This window comes from Mercenaria mercenaria, unplaced genomic scaffold (assembly GCF_021730395.1).
Source record: "Mercenaria mercenaria strain notata unplaced genomic scaffold, MADL_Memer_1 contig_4806, whole genome shotgun sequence".
NCBI classification, from domain to species: Eukaryota; Metazoa; Mollusca; class Bivalvia; order Venerida; family Veneridae; genus Mercenaria; species Mercenaria mercenaria.
Genome location: NW_026463064.1, coordinates 1 through 15,797, shown reverse-complemented (window position 1 = coordinate 15,797; position 15,797 = coordinate 1). Strand labels below are relative to the sequence as shown.

At 36.8% G+C, this 15,797-nt stretch overlaps 1 protein-coding gene across 1 annotated transcript in view; it reads right to left on the bottom strand.

Annotated features, from left to right (window-relative positions):
* Nucleotides 1-10,207, bottom strand: part of LOC128554183 (uncharacterized) — a gene marked incomplete at its 3' end in the record, with an annotated part of 54,489 nt that extends 44,282 nt beyond the window's left edge. Inside the window, exon 1 of the mRNA XM_053535430.1 lies at nt 9,902-10,207. Coding sequence (XP_053391405.1) covers nt 9,902-9,962 — 61 coding nt within the window. The remainder of the gene's footprint in view (nt 1-9,901) is intronic.
* Between the last annotated feature and the right edge of the window lie 5,590 nt (nt 10,208-15,797).

The window sequence follows — 15,797 nt, the reverse complement described above, 5'->3', positions numbered from 1 at the left end:
GTTGGCAGAAAGAATACCTACAAGAGCTGTCACAGGAGACAGCGTGCTCGACTATTTCGATGCTGGATAGTGAAACTGGGCACATCTGAGGAAACTAGAGTGCCACTGGAGTGTTTAATGACTCCAATTGTGGTTGAAGATATTGCACAATAGCCTGAACAACTATTATAAGTTTGAATCAAATCCATTCAGTAATAACAGAGACAGAGTGAAAGTGCATCAAAACTTTAACCTAAAATTCTAAGTAAAAAGGGGGGAATAATTAATGAAAAATTGGTGCCAGAGTTATGCACCTTGCATCATTTGGTGTGGGTGATGATATTGAACAACTACCGTAAAAACTTGAATATATGACGCAGTTTTTTTACGATTTTTTTCATTTTCTTAAAGGGATGCATAATATATACCAAGGTAGAGCTTCAAACATTTTTTTCCAGCTTGAAAACCCGAAAATACCAGCGAAAATCGGACAATTTTGTCAACTGTCATGTGTTTACATTTTGGGCCGTGCTTTTTTAACCTCCTCTTGAAGAGCGTTTTATTGGGCGGGTCTAAAAACATGTACGGAACAGAACCTCTGATGATATACGGTAAAGTTGATTTTATTTGTGAGTTTAAATTTTTTGTATTTGTAAATTTAATTAATAAGTATCGTACATATCCAGAGCACCGGATAATGTGTCAGTTTAATAATTAGGCAAAATACAAAATTTCGCGGTTCCAGGTTGTTGGTGTTTGATCATTAAAATCATTATCTTTCAATGATGCTCAAATAAATTGCAATTAAAACAGATCGTTTGTTATTTATTTCCAGCAAATTATTACTGATCAATATAGCAGCTTGTACATTGTTAAACAAACACCTAATTAGCCGCGATTTTCTCGTTTGATGTGCCCATAATTACGAGATGTTTGTTCACACGTCTGTTAAAGTGCTAAGGTGTTGACAGCTTGAGAAAGTTCTCAAATACTTCAGAAAGAATTTGTCTCTCAGTTATTGTCACTGTTGTCTGTAACCGATTATGCAGCAGTTGTGATTTTCACGAGAAATCGTTTTTACGCATGCCGCTAATGGCCGATTTCGACTTAGTAAACAACGTTTTCGACTGATTTTTTGGTGCGTGATATATTCCAATGTAAGTATTTTTCCCAAGATTTTGATACAAGATCGGGGGTGCGTCATATACATGCTAGCGTGATATATTCAAGTTTTTACGGTATTTTAAGTCTGAATCAAATCCATTCAGTAATAACAGAGACAGAGTGAAAGTGCATCAAAACTTTAACCTAAAATTCTAAGTAAAAAGGGGAAATAATTCATGAAAAATTGGTCCCAGAGTTATGCACCTTGCGTCATATGATAAGGGTTATGATGTTGAAAAATTGTTTAAGTTTGAATCAGATCCATTCAGTAATAACAGAGATAGAGTGAAAGTGCATAAAACTTTAACCTGAAATTCTAAGTAAAAAGGGGAATAATTCATGAAAAATTTTGTCGAGTTATGCATCTTGTGTCATATGATGTGGGTGATGATGCTGAACAACTATTTTAAGTTTGAATCAAATCCATTCAGTTTTTACAGAGGTAGAGTGGAAGTGCACCAAAACTTTAACCTGAAATTCTAAGTAAAAAGGGGGAATAATTCATGAAAAATGGTGCCAGAGTTATGCACCTTGTGTCATATGATGTGGGTGATGATGTTGAACAACTATTTTAAGTTTGAATCAAATCCATTCAGTAATAACAGAGATAGAGTGAAAGTGCATCAAAACTTTAACCTGAAAATCTAAGTGAAAAGGGGAGATAATTCATGAAATATTGGTGCCAGAGTTATGGCCCTTATGTCAGATGATGTGGATGATGATGAAGAATAAGTATTTCAAGTTTGAATCAAATCCATCAAGTAATTACAGAGATAAGTTGAAAAAAGAGAAAGTGTTAAAAAACTTTAACCAAGGTGGGGATGCGGAAAGACGCCGACACCGGGGCGAGTAGGATAGCTCTCCTTATACTTCGTATAGTCGAGCTAAAAATGCATGAGGTCTGATAATCATTAAGGAAAATAAAGCAAGGTTAATGAGATGAGCAAAGTGTTAGTGTAAGGTATATGGTACCAACAAACAAAAGAAGGGTGTTAACCGTTATGGTTGGGACATATTTTTGTTAGTGGCAAAGGATACAAGCAAGCAGTGTGACATGCAAACAAACCAAAGAAAATGGTCAAAATATGAAGCTACATCTTACCTACACCATTTCCAGTCTTTTTTGTATAAGGTAACCTATTATTGGCTTATGGCTGACTTGCCATTATGTGGTTGGCCTCAAATTTCAGATTTTGGAGACATTTCAACATTTTTCAAAAATATGTCATCTAAAAGTACTTTTCAACTTTGGATTAAAATCATTTAGTGATTCTACTAAGTAAATGGATACATATGACACATCTATGTTAAAACCCACTGAGAAAGCTATTTATTTTTATTTATTTAAAAATAAAAAAATGGTATTAAAGTGCATGTCACACAAAAAACAGCATTTTTAGGCTTCTTTGCAATTTTCAATCTGCTATAACTTTTGAACCGATCCTCCGATTAAGCTGAAATTTTCACCACAATACCATTACAGTAACAGCTTTCAGGAAACAAACATTTTTATGCTGTATTTTTATTTCTCTTGGAGATATTAATGTTTTATTCTTGGAGACAAGAAAATGAGTCCTTATTTGCACTTGGCCATAATTAACATGTAAAACTATGACAGGTTTGTAGTGATACATGTAACTTATAAGCAGTGTGAAGAAAAACATCGGGATGAAATGAATACATGCACTCTGACACTGTTATTGAAAGAAAAGTAACAGTTAAAATTCAAACATATTTTATCATTAAAACTTTGTTTAAAATGCTCCAAATACGATTTGAAAAAGTTCAGACATTGACAATTTGAATTTGTTACAACCTCAGTGTTCAAGTTTATTCAATAAATTTATATCCCTGATTCCTACTAATTTATTTGTTTTTGCACTTTTTCTGTACATGCGTTTTTTTTACACAATTTCTGTAGAGATGGTTTTCAGCAAGTTCGCAGGATGCTCGCAGCAACTAGTTCGCTGGATGTTAGCAGCAACTAGTTCGCGGGATGTTCACAGCAACTAGTTCGCAGGATGATCGCAGCAACTTGTTCGCGGGAAGTTCACAGCTGCTTGTTTGCGGGAAGTTTGCGGCAAAACTAATTTGCATGTGAAAAGTAAACACCAAACGAACATCCCGCAAACAATTATACCAATTGTATCAAAAGTGTTTGCGGCAAGTTCGTTGGATATTCGCTGCATGATCGCAGCAAGAGTTCGTGGCAAACTATAATATTTCCATACAGGATACCTGGAGTTCTCAGCCATATTTGTCTAAATCTCACTGCATTCTGTCAACTGGTGCAATCAGTGTACCCTGGAGGCGAAAACGAGAGAAATACAGTGGCCGCGCCAATTCTGGAAGTTGAAATCAGAGTATGCTGCTTTTTAACAAGTCCCACCAGAACTAAACTGGAAGACCCTAGAACAGAGAAGAAATCATTCCTCCCTGGTTACTTTCTATAAGATAAGAAATGAATTAGTGGCAGTGGACCATCATCATCTCACACAGACACGAAATTTAAACTACTTAATTCCACAGTTCAAAACATTGTACCATGCAAATTCCTTTTTCCCCAGGACTATCAGACTATGGTACAGTTTACCAATATATGCCTCTTTCTCGTAATTCCGAGCCTTCTCATTGATCCGAGCCTTTGGAAAAATTGCACTTACAGCTATTTCCAGATTCTAAATTTTATGTATGTTGTGGCAAATCATATGACAGTTAAAGGTGCAAAATAAAGACAAATGAATAGACATAAATCTTAAACAAGAGGGCCATGAAGGCCCTGTATCGCTCACCTGACCTATTGACCTAAAGATCATCAAGATTAACATTCTGACCAAGTTTCATCAAGATATGTTCATAAATGTGGCCTCTACAGTGTTAACTAGCTTTTCTTTTGATTTGACCCCGTGACCTAATTCTTGACCCAACATGACCCAGATTCGAACTTGACCTAAAGATCATCAAGTTTAATATTCTGACTAAGTTTCATGAAGATATAGTCTTAAATGTGGCCTCTACAGTGTTAACAAGCTTTTCCTTTGATCTAACCTAGTGACCTAGTTTTTGACCGAAGCTGACCCAGGTTTAAACTTGACCTAAAGAGCATCAAGATAAACATTCTGACCAAGTTTCATTAAGATATGGTCATAAATGTGGCCTCTACAGTGTTAACTAGCTTTTCCTTTGATTTGACCAGGTGACCTAGTTTTTAATCCTACATGACCCAGATTCAAACTGGACCTTAAGATCATCAATATTAACATTCTGACCAAGTTTCATGAAGATACAGTCATAAATGCGGCCTCTACAGTGTTAACAAGCTTTTCCTTTGATTTGACCTGGTGACCTAGTTTTTGACCCCAGATGACCCAATATCAAACTCGTCCAAGACTTTTTTAAGGATAACATTCTGACTAAGTTTCATTAAGATTGGGCCAAAATTGTGACCTCTAGAGTGTTAACAAGCTTTTCCTTTGATTTGACCTGTTGACCTAGTTTTTGACCCCAGATGACCCAATATCGAACTCATCCAAGATTTTATGGAGGGTAACATTCTGACCAAGTTTCATTAAGATTGGGCCAAAAATGTGACCTCTAGAGTGTTAATAAGCTTTTCCTTTGATTTGACCTGGTGACCTAGTTTTTGACCCCAGATGACCCAATATCGAACTCGTCCAAGACTTTAAGGAGGGTAACATTCTGACCAAGTTTCATTAAGATTGGGTCAAAATTGTGACCTCTAGAGTGTTAACAAGCTTTTCCTTTGATTTGACCTGGTGACCTAGTTTTTGAACCCAGATGACCCAATATCGAACTCGTCCAAGATTTTATGGAGGGTAACATTCTGACCAAGTTTCATTAAGATTGGGCCAAAAATGTGACCTCTAGAGTGTTAACAGTCAAATTGTTGACGACGGACGGACGGACGGACGACGACGGACGCCGGACACAGGGTGATCACTAAAGCTCACCATTGAGCACTTCGTGCTCAGGTGAGCTAAAAAAACCTACACATTTTGTAATATAGTACTAAACATTATGATAGCCGTGCAATATTCCCTTGAAATCAACACAAGAACAGAGAAACAAATGATTGTTTCTGTATTTTCTAAGACTGACATGGGGGGTCATTTTGTCCTACTTTCATGTTTATCGTTTTTCCGTAATCAGTCGGAAATTCTTCGGGATCACATGATTTTAAAATTGTTTCAAACGAATATCCGTTTAGAGACGCGCGACAAAATAACTGTATTTCCATGATGGTAATTATACACAACTTGCACGAAAAATATGAAATGTACAAAATTTATGTTTAAAATTGACAGTGATATATTAGGCCAAGACAATGTGTTTAATGGCTAAATTAATGTAGCCATATGTACATAAATCAGTGTATTTAGGTAAATTTCAATCACATTTTGTTTCGGCAGTGTAAGACAGTTATTCATTTATATTCTTAAAACTATACTGAAAAGAGATTAACTGAAAACGTTTGCAGATGAAGTTGTAAAAACACTTTTATTCGGGAAGGGCCTGAATTGTCTTTCCGCAAACTTGTAGTATAGCTGTTTATTACCTGTATTATAAGAATGATTTTCATGAAGGTTTTGTGAGTTACAAAATTGTTGAATTCCATGTGCTAAGTTTGTAAAAATCACGTTATCGTTTGGGCATATAATATATTTTGCATCTATTTATAAATTATAGCCTCGTTTCGGAGGATTCTTCCGAAAAAATCCAAAGATGCTCGACGGGTTCGTAAGCAGTTGGAAAACATACTTTCGGTTTGACATAGGCAACATTTTTTGTTTATTTGTTAGTTATTCTTGAACATATTCATGACTATTTGGTCAGATCTGATGCAGTGAGCCATATTTTCAGTAAATAGCAAGTCTCAGCTACAAACTCTGGTTTTCATATAATACTCGTTCGGGTTTTAGTAATGGACCTTTAAACAAAAATAAAAAGTAACTAGAAAATGCTTTTGTAAAAAAGCGCATGTCTCCCCCAATGCAAAGTCCTATAGGCAAGAAGTCAATAGGGGTCAGGAGCGAAAGTCAAAGAGACACTGATGGTTGGCTGCAATAGGGATCATCTACTTGGCATGTCCAGTCATCCCGCTAAATTTCAACACTCGTGGCATAGTGGTTCTCAAGTCACTGTTCAGGCTCCTGTGACCTTGACCTTTGATCAAGTGACCTCAAAATAAATAGGGGTCATCTACTCTGCATGTCCAATCATCCTATTAAGTTTCAACATTGTAGGTCAAGTGGTTCTCAAGTTATTTCCAAAAAATGATTTTACATGAACAGGCCACTGTGACCTTGACCTTTAATAGACTGACCCCAAAATCAATAGGGGTCATTTACTCTGCATGTTCAATCATCCTATGAAGTTTCAACATTCTGGGTCAAGTGGTTCTCAAGTTATTGATCGGAACTGGTTATCAATGTTCAGGCCCCTGTGACCTTGACCTTTAACGGAGTGACCCCAAAAACAATAAGGGTCATTTACTCTGCATGAACAATCATCCTATGAAGTTTCAACATTCTGGGTCGAGAGGTTCTCAAGTTATTGATTGGAAATGGTTTTCAATGTTCAGGCCCCTGTGGCCTTGACCTTTAACAGAGTGACCCTAAAATCGTTAGGGTTCATCTACTCTGCATGACCAATCATCCTACGAAGTTTCATCATTCTGGGTCAAGTGGTTCTCAAGTTACTGACCGGAAATGGTTTTCAATGTTCAGGCCCCTGTGACCTTGACCTTTCACAGAGTGACCCCAAAATCGTTAGGGGTCATCTACTCTTTATGACCAATCATCCTATTAAGTTTCAACATTCTGGGTCAAGTGGTTCTCAAGTTACTGACCGGAAATGGTTTTCAATGTTCAGGCCCCTGTGACCTTGACCTTTAATGGAGTGACCCCAAAATTGATAGGGGTCATCTACTTTGCATGTACAATCATCCTATGAAGTTTCAACATTCTGGGTCAAGTGGTTCTCTAGTTATTGATCGGAAATGGTTTTCAATGTTCAGGCCCCTGTGACCTTGACCTTTGACGGAGTGACCCCAAAATCAATAGGGGTCATCTACTCTTCATGACCAATCATCCTATGAAGTTTCAACATTCTGGGTCAAGTGGTTCTCTAGTTATTGATCGGAAATGGTTTTCAATGTTCAGGCCCCTGTGACCTTGACCTTTGACGGAGTGACCCCAAAAACAATAGGGGTCGTCTACTCCAGCAGCCCTACAACCCTATGAAGTTTGAAGGTTCTAGGTCAAATGGTTCTCCAGTTATTGCTCGGAAATGAAGTGTGACGTACGTACGGACGGACGGACGGACAGGGCAAAAACAATATGTCTCCTGGGGGAGACATAATTAGTATAACTTACACTAAAATAGAAATATACACAACAGAAAATTTTGGCTCAAAATTTGCTTATCTAAAATCACTGGGGTAATATGTAAAGTTCTTACAGAAAACAGAAACCACTTATTGTAAAACTTTTTTGTCTGCAAACACAGTAATATATCTGTACTTAAATTTAAAAAAAAACTTTTTCAAAAACAGCCTTTGTTTTTGAGAGCTAGTACAAATGATCACAAGTCTCGGTTCAACGAGAAAACATCTGGCTGTTTCAGAGGGTGAGGGTCATCATGTGAAAGCCTGGATTATTCATAGACAACAATCCTTATAATTTTTCTTCATGGGGATTTTTTAAGTTTAGATGTTGGAGTATCAAATAATAGCAAAAACTCTTCTCAAACTTTGAAGTTTTATAGTCAAAACGTACCCAAACCAAAATGTACCCAAAAATAAAAAGTCAAAATGTACCCACAAAAAGCCAAAATGTACCCACTACTAAAAGTCAAAATGTACCCAGAAATGTGACAGAAGTCAAAATGTACCCATATAAAAATGATCATTTATTTTGATTTAATTATCAAAGTAATGCATTTTAATGGAAAATAGCATGTATATAACTGAATTTTCTTTCATTCAATGGATTAGTTCTATATTTTTCCCTTCATTATAACCAAAAACTTCTGCACCATAATTCAAGATAGATCCGACTAGGCTATCAAAAAGTTTACATTTATCAGTTATGGATACTTCTAGTTGATTAAATACTATAAATAGATTATGTAATGCAAATAATGAATGCTGGGCTAATTTCTTTTGTGTACGATGCCAGTGTCCATTTTTGAATAAGTTTATTCCGAGGTATTTAAAAGATGTCACGTTTTCTAGGATAGTATCACCGTATGTAAAGTTGTATTGAGTATGTCGTCCTAGCTCGAATATCATGACTTTCGTTTTATTTGTGTTTACTTTTAGGCCCCAAGTTTCGCAATAAATCTTTAGGTCATTCAGCATTGACTGAAGAGCTGTAGGTGTATGTGCAAATAGCACGGCATCGTCTGCAAACAATAACATGAATACCTTTATGTCATCAATAGTAAAAAGGCCATCTATATTGGAGTTAATACTACCCAATATGTCGTTTACGAAAAACAAAAAAAGTAATGTTGAACTAGGGCCCCCTTGTTTTGCACCTATATTTGAATCAAAATAAGATGACACTTCATTTTTGAATTTAACAGCGGCTTTAACAGTATTATACATACTTTGAATAGCTTTTACAAATTTGGAACTAACTCTTTCTGACAAAAGTTTCTGGAATATAGAAAATCGATCCAATTTATCAAAACATTTTTCGAAATCCAAAAATAAGCAATAAACCTTTTTGTTTTCTGAAAGTGATCTGGCGATAATAGAATGTAATAAAAAGATACAATCCACAGTCGATTTTCCCTTTTGGAATCCAAACTGGTTATCAATGATTTTATTATGTTTTACCGACCATTTTGTCAAGCGATTAAGTAATATCTGCGAGTATATTGCGATAATATTTATTAAGGTGATTCCTCTATAGTTTTTGGCTTCTTCGATATTTCCTCCCTTGAATATTGGGACTATAATTCCAGCACCCCATTTTTTTGGATATTCTCCACTTTCAAAAATCCTATTAAAGGTTACAGCTAAGAAGGGAGAGATGATATCAAAAGAGTGTTTATATATTTCCGCGATTAAAGTATCTATGCCCGTGCTTTTGTTATTATTCTGTGAAAACACCGCGTCTTTGATTTCGGAAATGCTTATAACTCCGTCAAGATCATCGTCTTCTATAATATTTGTATCTAAATTTAAATTCTCGACTCGTGCGTCAGTGCTATATAAATTATTAAAGTGATTGTATAACTCTGATATATTCAGTTCATTTGAATTTACAGAGCCTTTTACATACTGTTTCTTAATTTCCTTCCAAAATTTACGTGGCTGTGATTTACTTAAATTCGTAAGCTTTTTTCCTTCTTGTGATTTATATTTGTTTTTGTTAATACGTAAAACTCGATCAACTTAAAACTGTTGCCGACAAGAACTGAAATACCGGTTAAGGGGCTCGGAATAACGAGAAAAGGGCATATATCCAGTCCAGTCCCAATTTGCAGACATTTGTCAGCGGGCTGGACTCGTAGTCTCCCTAAATACTATAATCCGCTGATTTTAAACTGACAGCGCCTGTCAGTCATAATCGCTAGACGATTGTTCGGCAGTAGATAGTTGAAGTTGAAGAACTAAAAGGGCTAAAAAATTGGTCATCCAGCACCAAGCCTGGTGAAGGGAAACATTGCAGCCGGAAGTCATAGACATAAAAAAATAGGAAAAAATATTCGAAAACTAAGCTATTACCTTCAATAACGGATAGAAATCTTGCAGTTAGAATTAGAATAACCCTAAAGATAAACGCCATGTTGAACTACGTATCGATATGTCCCTCAATACTTCCGTGTCTGGCCGTCCGGTAATGCGGTTTAGCCGTCCGGTAACCGGATGATAACCTGTTCTCGACGTCCGGTAATCAATTTTTCCTACACGTTTTTTATAGCAGAGTTGCTAAATGGGAATTGCTAAGTGTGTTTTTTTCCAATGGTTTTTTCGTCGAATGTTTCTCATTGAAGAGTTGGTGCAGCCGTTCTGCGCATGCGCGCAATTATTATGAAATGGAACGCACGGCAAAAAATACTCATTTTTTTTTTGCATGTCCGCACGCATTTAATGCATAATGTGCATAATATACTGACTAAAGGTTAGGGTTAGAATCACCATGGCTACAAAATATATACATTTAAGGTATTTTTGTTCAAATTTAGTTAATCCGGTATATACCGGAGTCTGTAATATATCACAGGCGCACTCTATTTATAATCTGGTTCCCTGTCCAATATTGGTTCCCATACTTTTTTGAAGTTCGCAGGGGACCAGTCTAACTCTATTTAGGTGGCAGGGGAGTGCAGATTTGCGAATTCCACATTGACGTGTGGGTACCAGTGTTGAAATATCCATAGAAATCTCGTTTTTGCTTATTTTTCTTTGAAACTACTATGGACCATTGCAGATACTATAGACTATAAGAATCTTTCTCTGGTCGCGGGTAAAGATGGGAATATCCGGCACGAGGGTAACTGTTTAGGCGGTAACGAGGCTTTCTAGCCGAGTTACCGCCTAAACAGTTACCCGAGTGCCGGATATTCCCATCTTTACCCGCGACCAGTGATTGATTCTTTTTCTTGCATACCGATTTCAAGAAATAATAATAAAAATAAAATCAATCGAACGGCTTTCCTTTTAGAACTATTTCTTATAGCAGTGTATTTAAACAAAGCGCGGGAAACCAACGTCCGTAAACAGGAAAGACGTCATGACGTTTCAAAACAAATAACAATGTTTAGTTCCGGTTTTGTTTTATCAGTTGCAGCGTAACGTTATGAATTTTTGATAAAATAACGTGATTTGAATCGAGAAATATACTATCAGGAACTAATAGGAACAGTCAAGGTATTGAATTTTTATTCCGTTTTTTAAATAAAATATCAATTACTACATAAATCTTCTACATATATATAGTTCGTAATACGTCATTTACAGCACGAGAGTCATCTTACACCCCGGGGTGTAAGATGGAGTTTTCCAGCACCGCTAAAAATACCGGAAATCCCCGTCTGGTATGCAAGAATACATAAAGACGACTCTCCGGTCCTATGCACCTGTCGCTTTTCACGCCAGATGTAGTGAAATTCGGCCAAATCACCCAAATTTTATAGACCAAAAATAGCCTAACAGGGCCTCACTTTGAACTCTGCCATTCATCCATTTTATATTTTCAAATCCAATTTCGTAGCATATATGTATAGTACGAACATACCCAGGTGGTGTGGAATGTGTCTGCCAAACACCACTTTATTTCCCTAATTTATAAGGAGTGCGCATGCGTCAAGTGTTGGACGTGAAAATTTCTCGGAGAAGATTTTTATGCCTTTTTTAGTGTTTTATAGTGAAACAGGAGTGTTTTTAACAATTCCTCTTAAATATTTTAAAACATTAGTGTGACCTAAATGCGGAAAGACCATTATCTTCCAGAGGAATTCGTCTTTTTATCCAAATTTAGAACTTTTAAAGTTTTAGCAAGCGCATGTGTAATCGGCGCCATCTTGAATTTTATTTTTAACAATTTGATTTTTGGTGGCTGCTGCCACCAGTGTCAAAAAGAATACTCAGTTTGAGAAATCTTGTCAGTTCTTAAGACCATCCTAACAACACAACCAAAAATAGTTCCAGGCTTTTCAGGGAAACAATTATCTACACAACGTGCATAATATGCAATGCTATAATATATGCCTTAATATCATTTTTAATGTAAATTCGGCGACTAAAATCAATACAAACTGAAATCAACGTTTTAATTAAAACAACCACGTGTATGAATACAAATATGCAAATTTATGGTCACATGAATTAACGATGACCTCATGTCATGTGAACTGGAGCGATGATATTGATTAGCTATTGCATAGTACTGCCCTAGAGTTCACATAGCTTATAACGTAGAAAAGGTAGAAACCTAGCCTGGTATTCTAGACTGAAAATTCAAACATGTTTCCTAACCGCAGTGTCACATGTATAACTCCCGAAATATAAGGCTGTATTTGATAAAGAACGATGACTTCTGCTAGCAATAATCCACGGCTAAAAATAGAAACGGAATTTCAACGGAAAAGTTTCCGAACATTTCCGGTCCATAGACAATACCAGTTTGTACCTCCCATATAGGTTTTCCAGCAAGTTGTAACAATTTTCAAATATGTCAGAAAAAACTTAGATGTTCGTCATAGCTATCAACTTGTAAGATATATTAATGCAACCCTAGTGATCTAAGAATGTCAACATTGTCTCGTTTTCGTTTCAAACACGCGGAAATTATGACCAAATGTTAATTTGGCTATTTATAGAAAATCGATAATCAGCAGTGATATGGATTTCCCCAGGCGTTGATACTGCCAATTAACGATGATATTAATACTCGCCCTTTTGAAACGGCAGTCTATAGCAAGTCGTCGGATAACAGATTTGACCACCTTAAAAATTAAATTGTTTTAAGGCAGATTCTGTTCACTTCACCTAAATTCATTTGAGTCGCACCATGAGAAAACCAACATAGTGCATTTGTGACCAGCATGGACCCAGATCAAGCTGAGAATCCGCACAGTCTGGTCAGGATCAATGCTGTTCGCTAACGGTTTCTCAAGTTGCAATAGGCTTTGAAAGCTAACAGCATGGATCCTGACCAGACTATGTGGATACACAAGCTGGTCTTGATCCATGCTGATCGCAAACGCACTATGTTGGTTTTCTTATGGTGCGGTTCAATATATCTGTTTTGATACAAATATATGTATAATCAAAGCACTGAGAGGACTGATGTGGGCAGCGGTTGACAGCTTCTAGTAATGGGCATGAACAGTTAGCTTAAGTTTGGTGATTCTAGTTAAACTACTTTTGATTAATAAGCATTTTCAACCTTTCTTTTACCAAATCAAGGGGTAAAACTCTGCTTTTATTCTGTCAAAGGGTATTAAAATAATATATGAGCAAAGCTTGTGTGCTTACTGAAACTGTTGTGAGGTTTGGTTAAATTTGCTCAAAATCTTTTTTGAATTATAAGCATTTTTATGCCCCCCTTCGAAGAAGGAGGGGTATATTGTTTTGCAGATGTCGGTCGGTCGGTCGGTCTGTCGGTATGTAGACCAATTGGTTTCCGGATGATAACTCAAGAATGCTTAAGTCTAGGATCATGAAAGTTGATATGGAGATTGCTCATGACCAGCAGCTGACCCCTATTGATTTTGGAGTCAGTTGGTCAAAGGATAAGGTCACTGTGACCTTGAACAGTTAAACGGTTTCAGGATGATAACTCCAGAACGCTTAGGCCTAGGATCATGAAATTTGATAGGGAGGTTGGTCATGACCAGCAGATGAACCCTATTGATTTTGAGGTTAGTTGTTCAAAGGTCAAGGTCACAGTGACCTTGAACAGTTAAACGGTTTCCGGATGATAACTCAAGAACGCATAGGCCAAGGATCATGAAAGTTGAAAGAGAGATTGATCATGACCAATAGATGACCCCTATTGATTTTGAGGCCATTAGTTCAAAGGTCAAGGTCACAGTGTTCCAGAACAGTTAAATGGTTTCCGGATGCTAACTCAATAATGCTTGCACCTAGGATTAATGAACTTGATAGGGAGGTTGATCGTGACCAGCAGATGACTCTTATTGATTTTGCGTTAAGTAGGTCAAAGGTCAATGTCACAGCGACCCGGAACAGTTTTACGATTTCTGGATGATAGCTCAAGACTCTTGGGTCTAAGATCATGAAAGTTGATAGGGAGGTTGGTCATGACCAGCAGATGACCCCTATTGAGTTTTGGGTCTGTAGGCCAAAGGTCAATGTCAAAGTGACCCGGAACAGTTAAACCGTTTCCGGACGATAACTTGAGAATGCTTGGGCCTAGGATCACGAAACTTGATAGGAAGGACCAGCAGATGACCCCTATTGATTTTGAGGTCAGTAAGTCAAAGGTCAAGGTCAAAGAGACCAAGAACAGTTAAACAATTTCAGGACGATAACGTGAGAATGCTTCGGCTTAGGATCAAGAAACTTAATAGGGAGGTTGATCATGACCAGCATATTACCCTATTGATTTTGAGGTCAGTAGGTCAAAGATCAAGGTCACCTTGACTCAGAATAGTAGAACTTTTATGTACAGTGACCAAATAATTTCTGTTCTTTATGTAATTACTGAATACATCAAGGGGGCATTTCGTGTTCTACAAGCTCTTTTGTATTAAAAAATCAATGGGAAACACCCTGCTTTTACTGGAACAAGGGGAATAACAGAAAATGTGAGCAAAGGTCATGGACTAATTGATAGTTATGTATTATTTGGAGATTCTAATTATTACAAGAGCTTGTAGAACACTTGCATGAATTAACTGACAAGAAACAGAAATTTTTTGGTCACTGCCTACTGGACATTTAACGTATTGATATTAAATCAATAATCATGGGTCATTTACCAGTCTTAAATGACCTCCGTATCAAATGTGATCTTAGACCAAAGCATAATCTAGTTTTCTGGCAAAAACGTTCTATTGTTAATGTGATATTGACCTTTGACCTACTGAACTCGAAACCAATAGGGGTCATTTCCTGGTCATGACAAATCTCCCGATCTCATGATCATGGGCCAAAGCGTTCTCCAGTTATCATCCGGAAACTGATTTGTCTACAGACCGACCAACATCCATCATCAAACATTAATATTTACAATATACCACTCCTCCTTCGAATGAGGACAATTAAATTTCAAATTAGAAGATGCCCATGTCTCCCTAGTCCCCCAATGCATAGTCGTAATAGGCAAGAAGTCAATAGAGGATAGGAGCGAAAGACAAAGAGACACTAATGTTTGGCTGCAATAGAGATCATCTACTCAATTGGCATGTCCAATCACCCTATGAAGTTACAAAATTCTGGATCAAATGGTTCTCAAGTAAACCGTGTTCCATGTTCAGGCCCCTGTGACCTTGATCTTTGATCGAGTGAGTCCAAAATCAACAGGGGTCATATACTCTGCATGTCCAACTATCCTATGAAGTTTCAACATTCTGGGTCAAGTGATTCTCAAGTTATTGATTCAGAAGGAGTTTTTCCATCCTCATGCCTCTGTGACCTTTCCCTTAAGTCAAGTGACCCCAGAACATTAAGGTCATCGACTTTGTAATTCCTGTCATCGTGATTGAAGGTTCTGGGTCAAATGATCCTAAAGTTATTGTTGGAAACTCTTTTCAAAGTTCTGGTTCCTGTGACCTTAACGTTTGATCAAATAACTCAAAAATCAATACGGGTCATCTACTCTACATGTCCAATCATCCTATGAAGTTCCAACATTCTGGGTCAAGTGGTCCTCAAGTTATTGATCAGAAACGGGTTTCCATGTTCAGGCCCCTGTGACATTGACAGGTGATTTTTTTTTTTTTTTGATTTTTTTTTAAATGAGATCTCATCTTGGTAAAAGCAGGCTATGAATATATTATACATAAATTACATAGATAACAGACACTTCAGAATAGTTCTTAAACTAAAAGCAACCATAAAAGAATATTTACAATGAAATTAAATGTTTCATTCAATTTTAAAACAACCAAAACAACTACTACTATCTCGAATATCAGCACACATCATGATC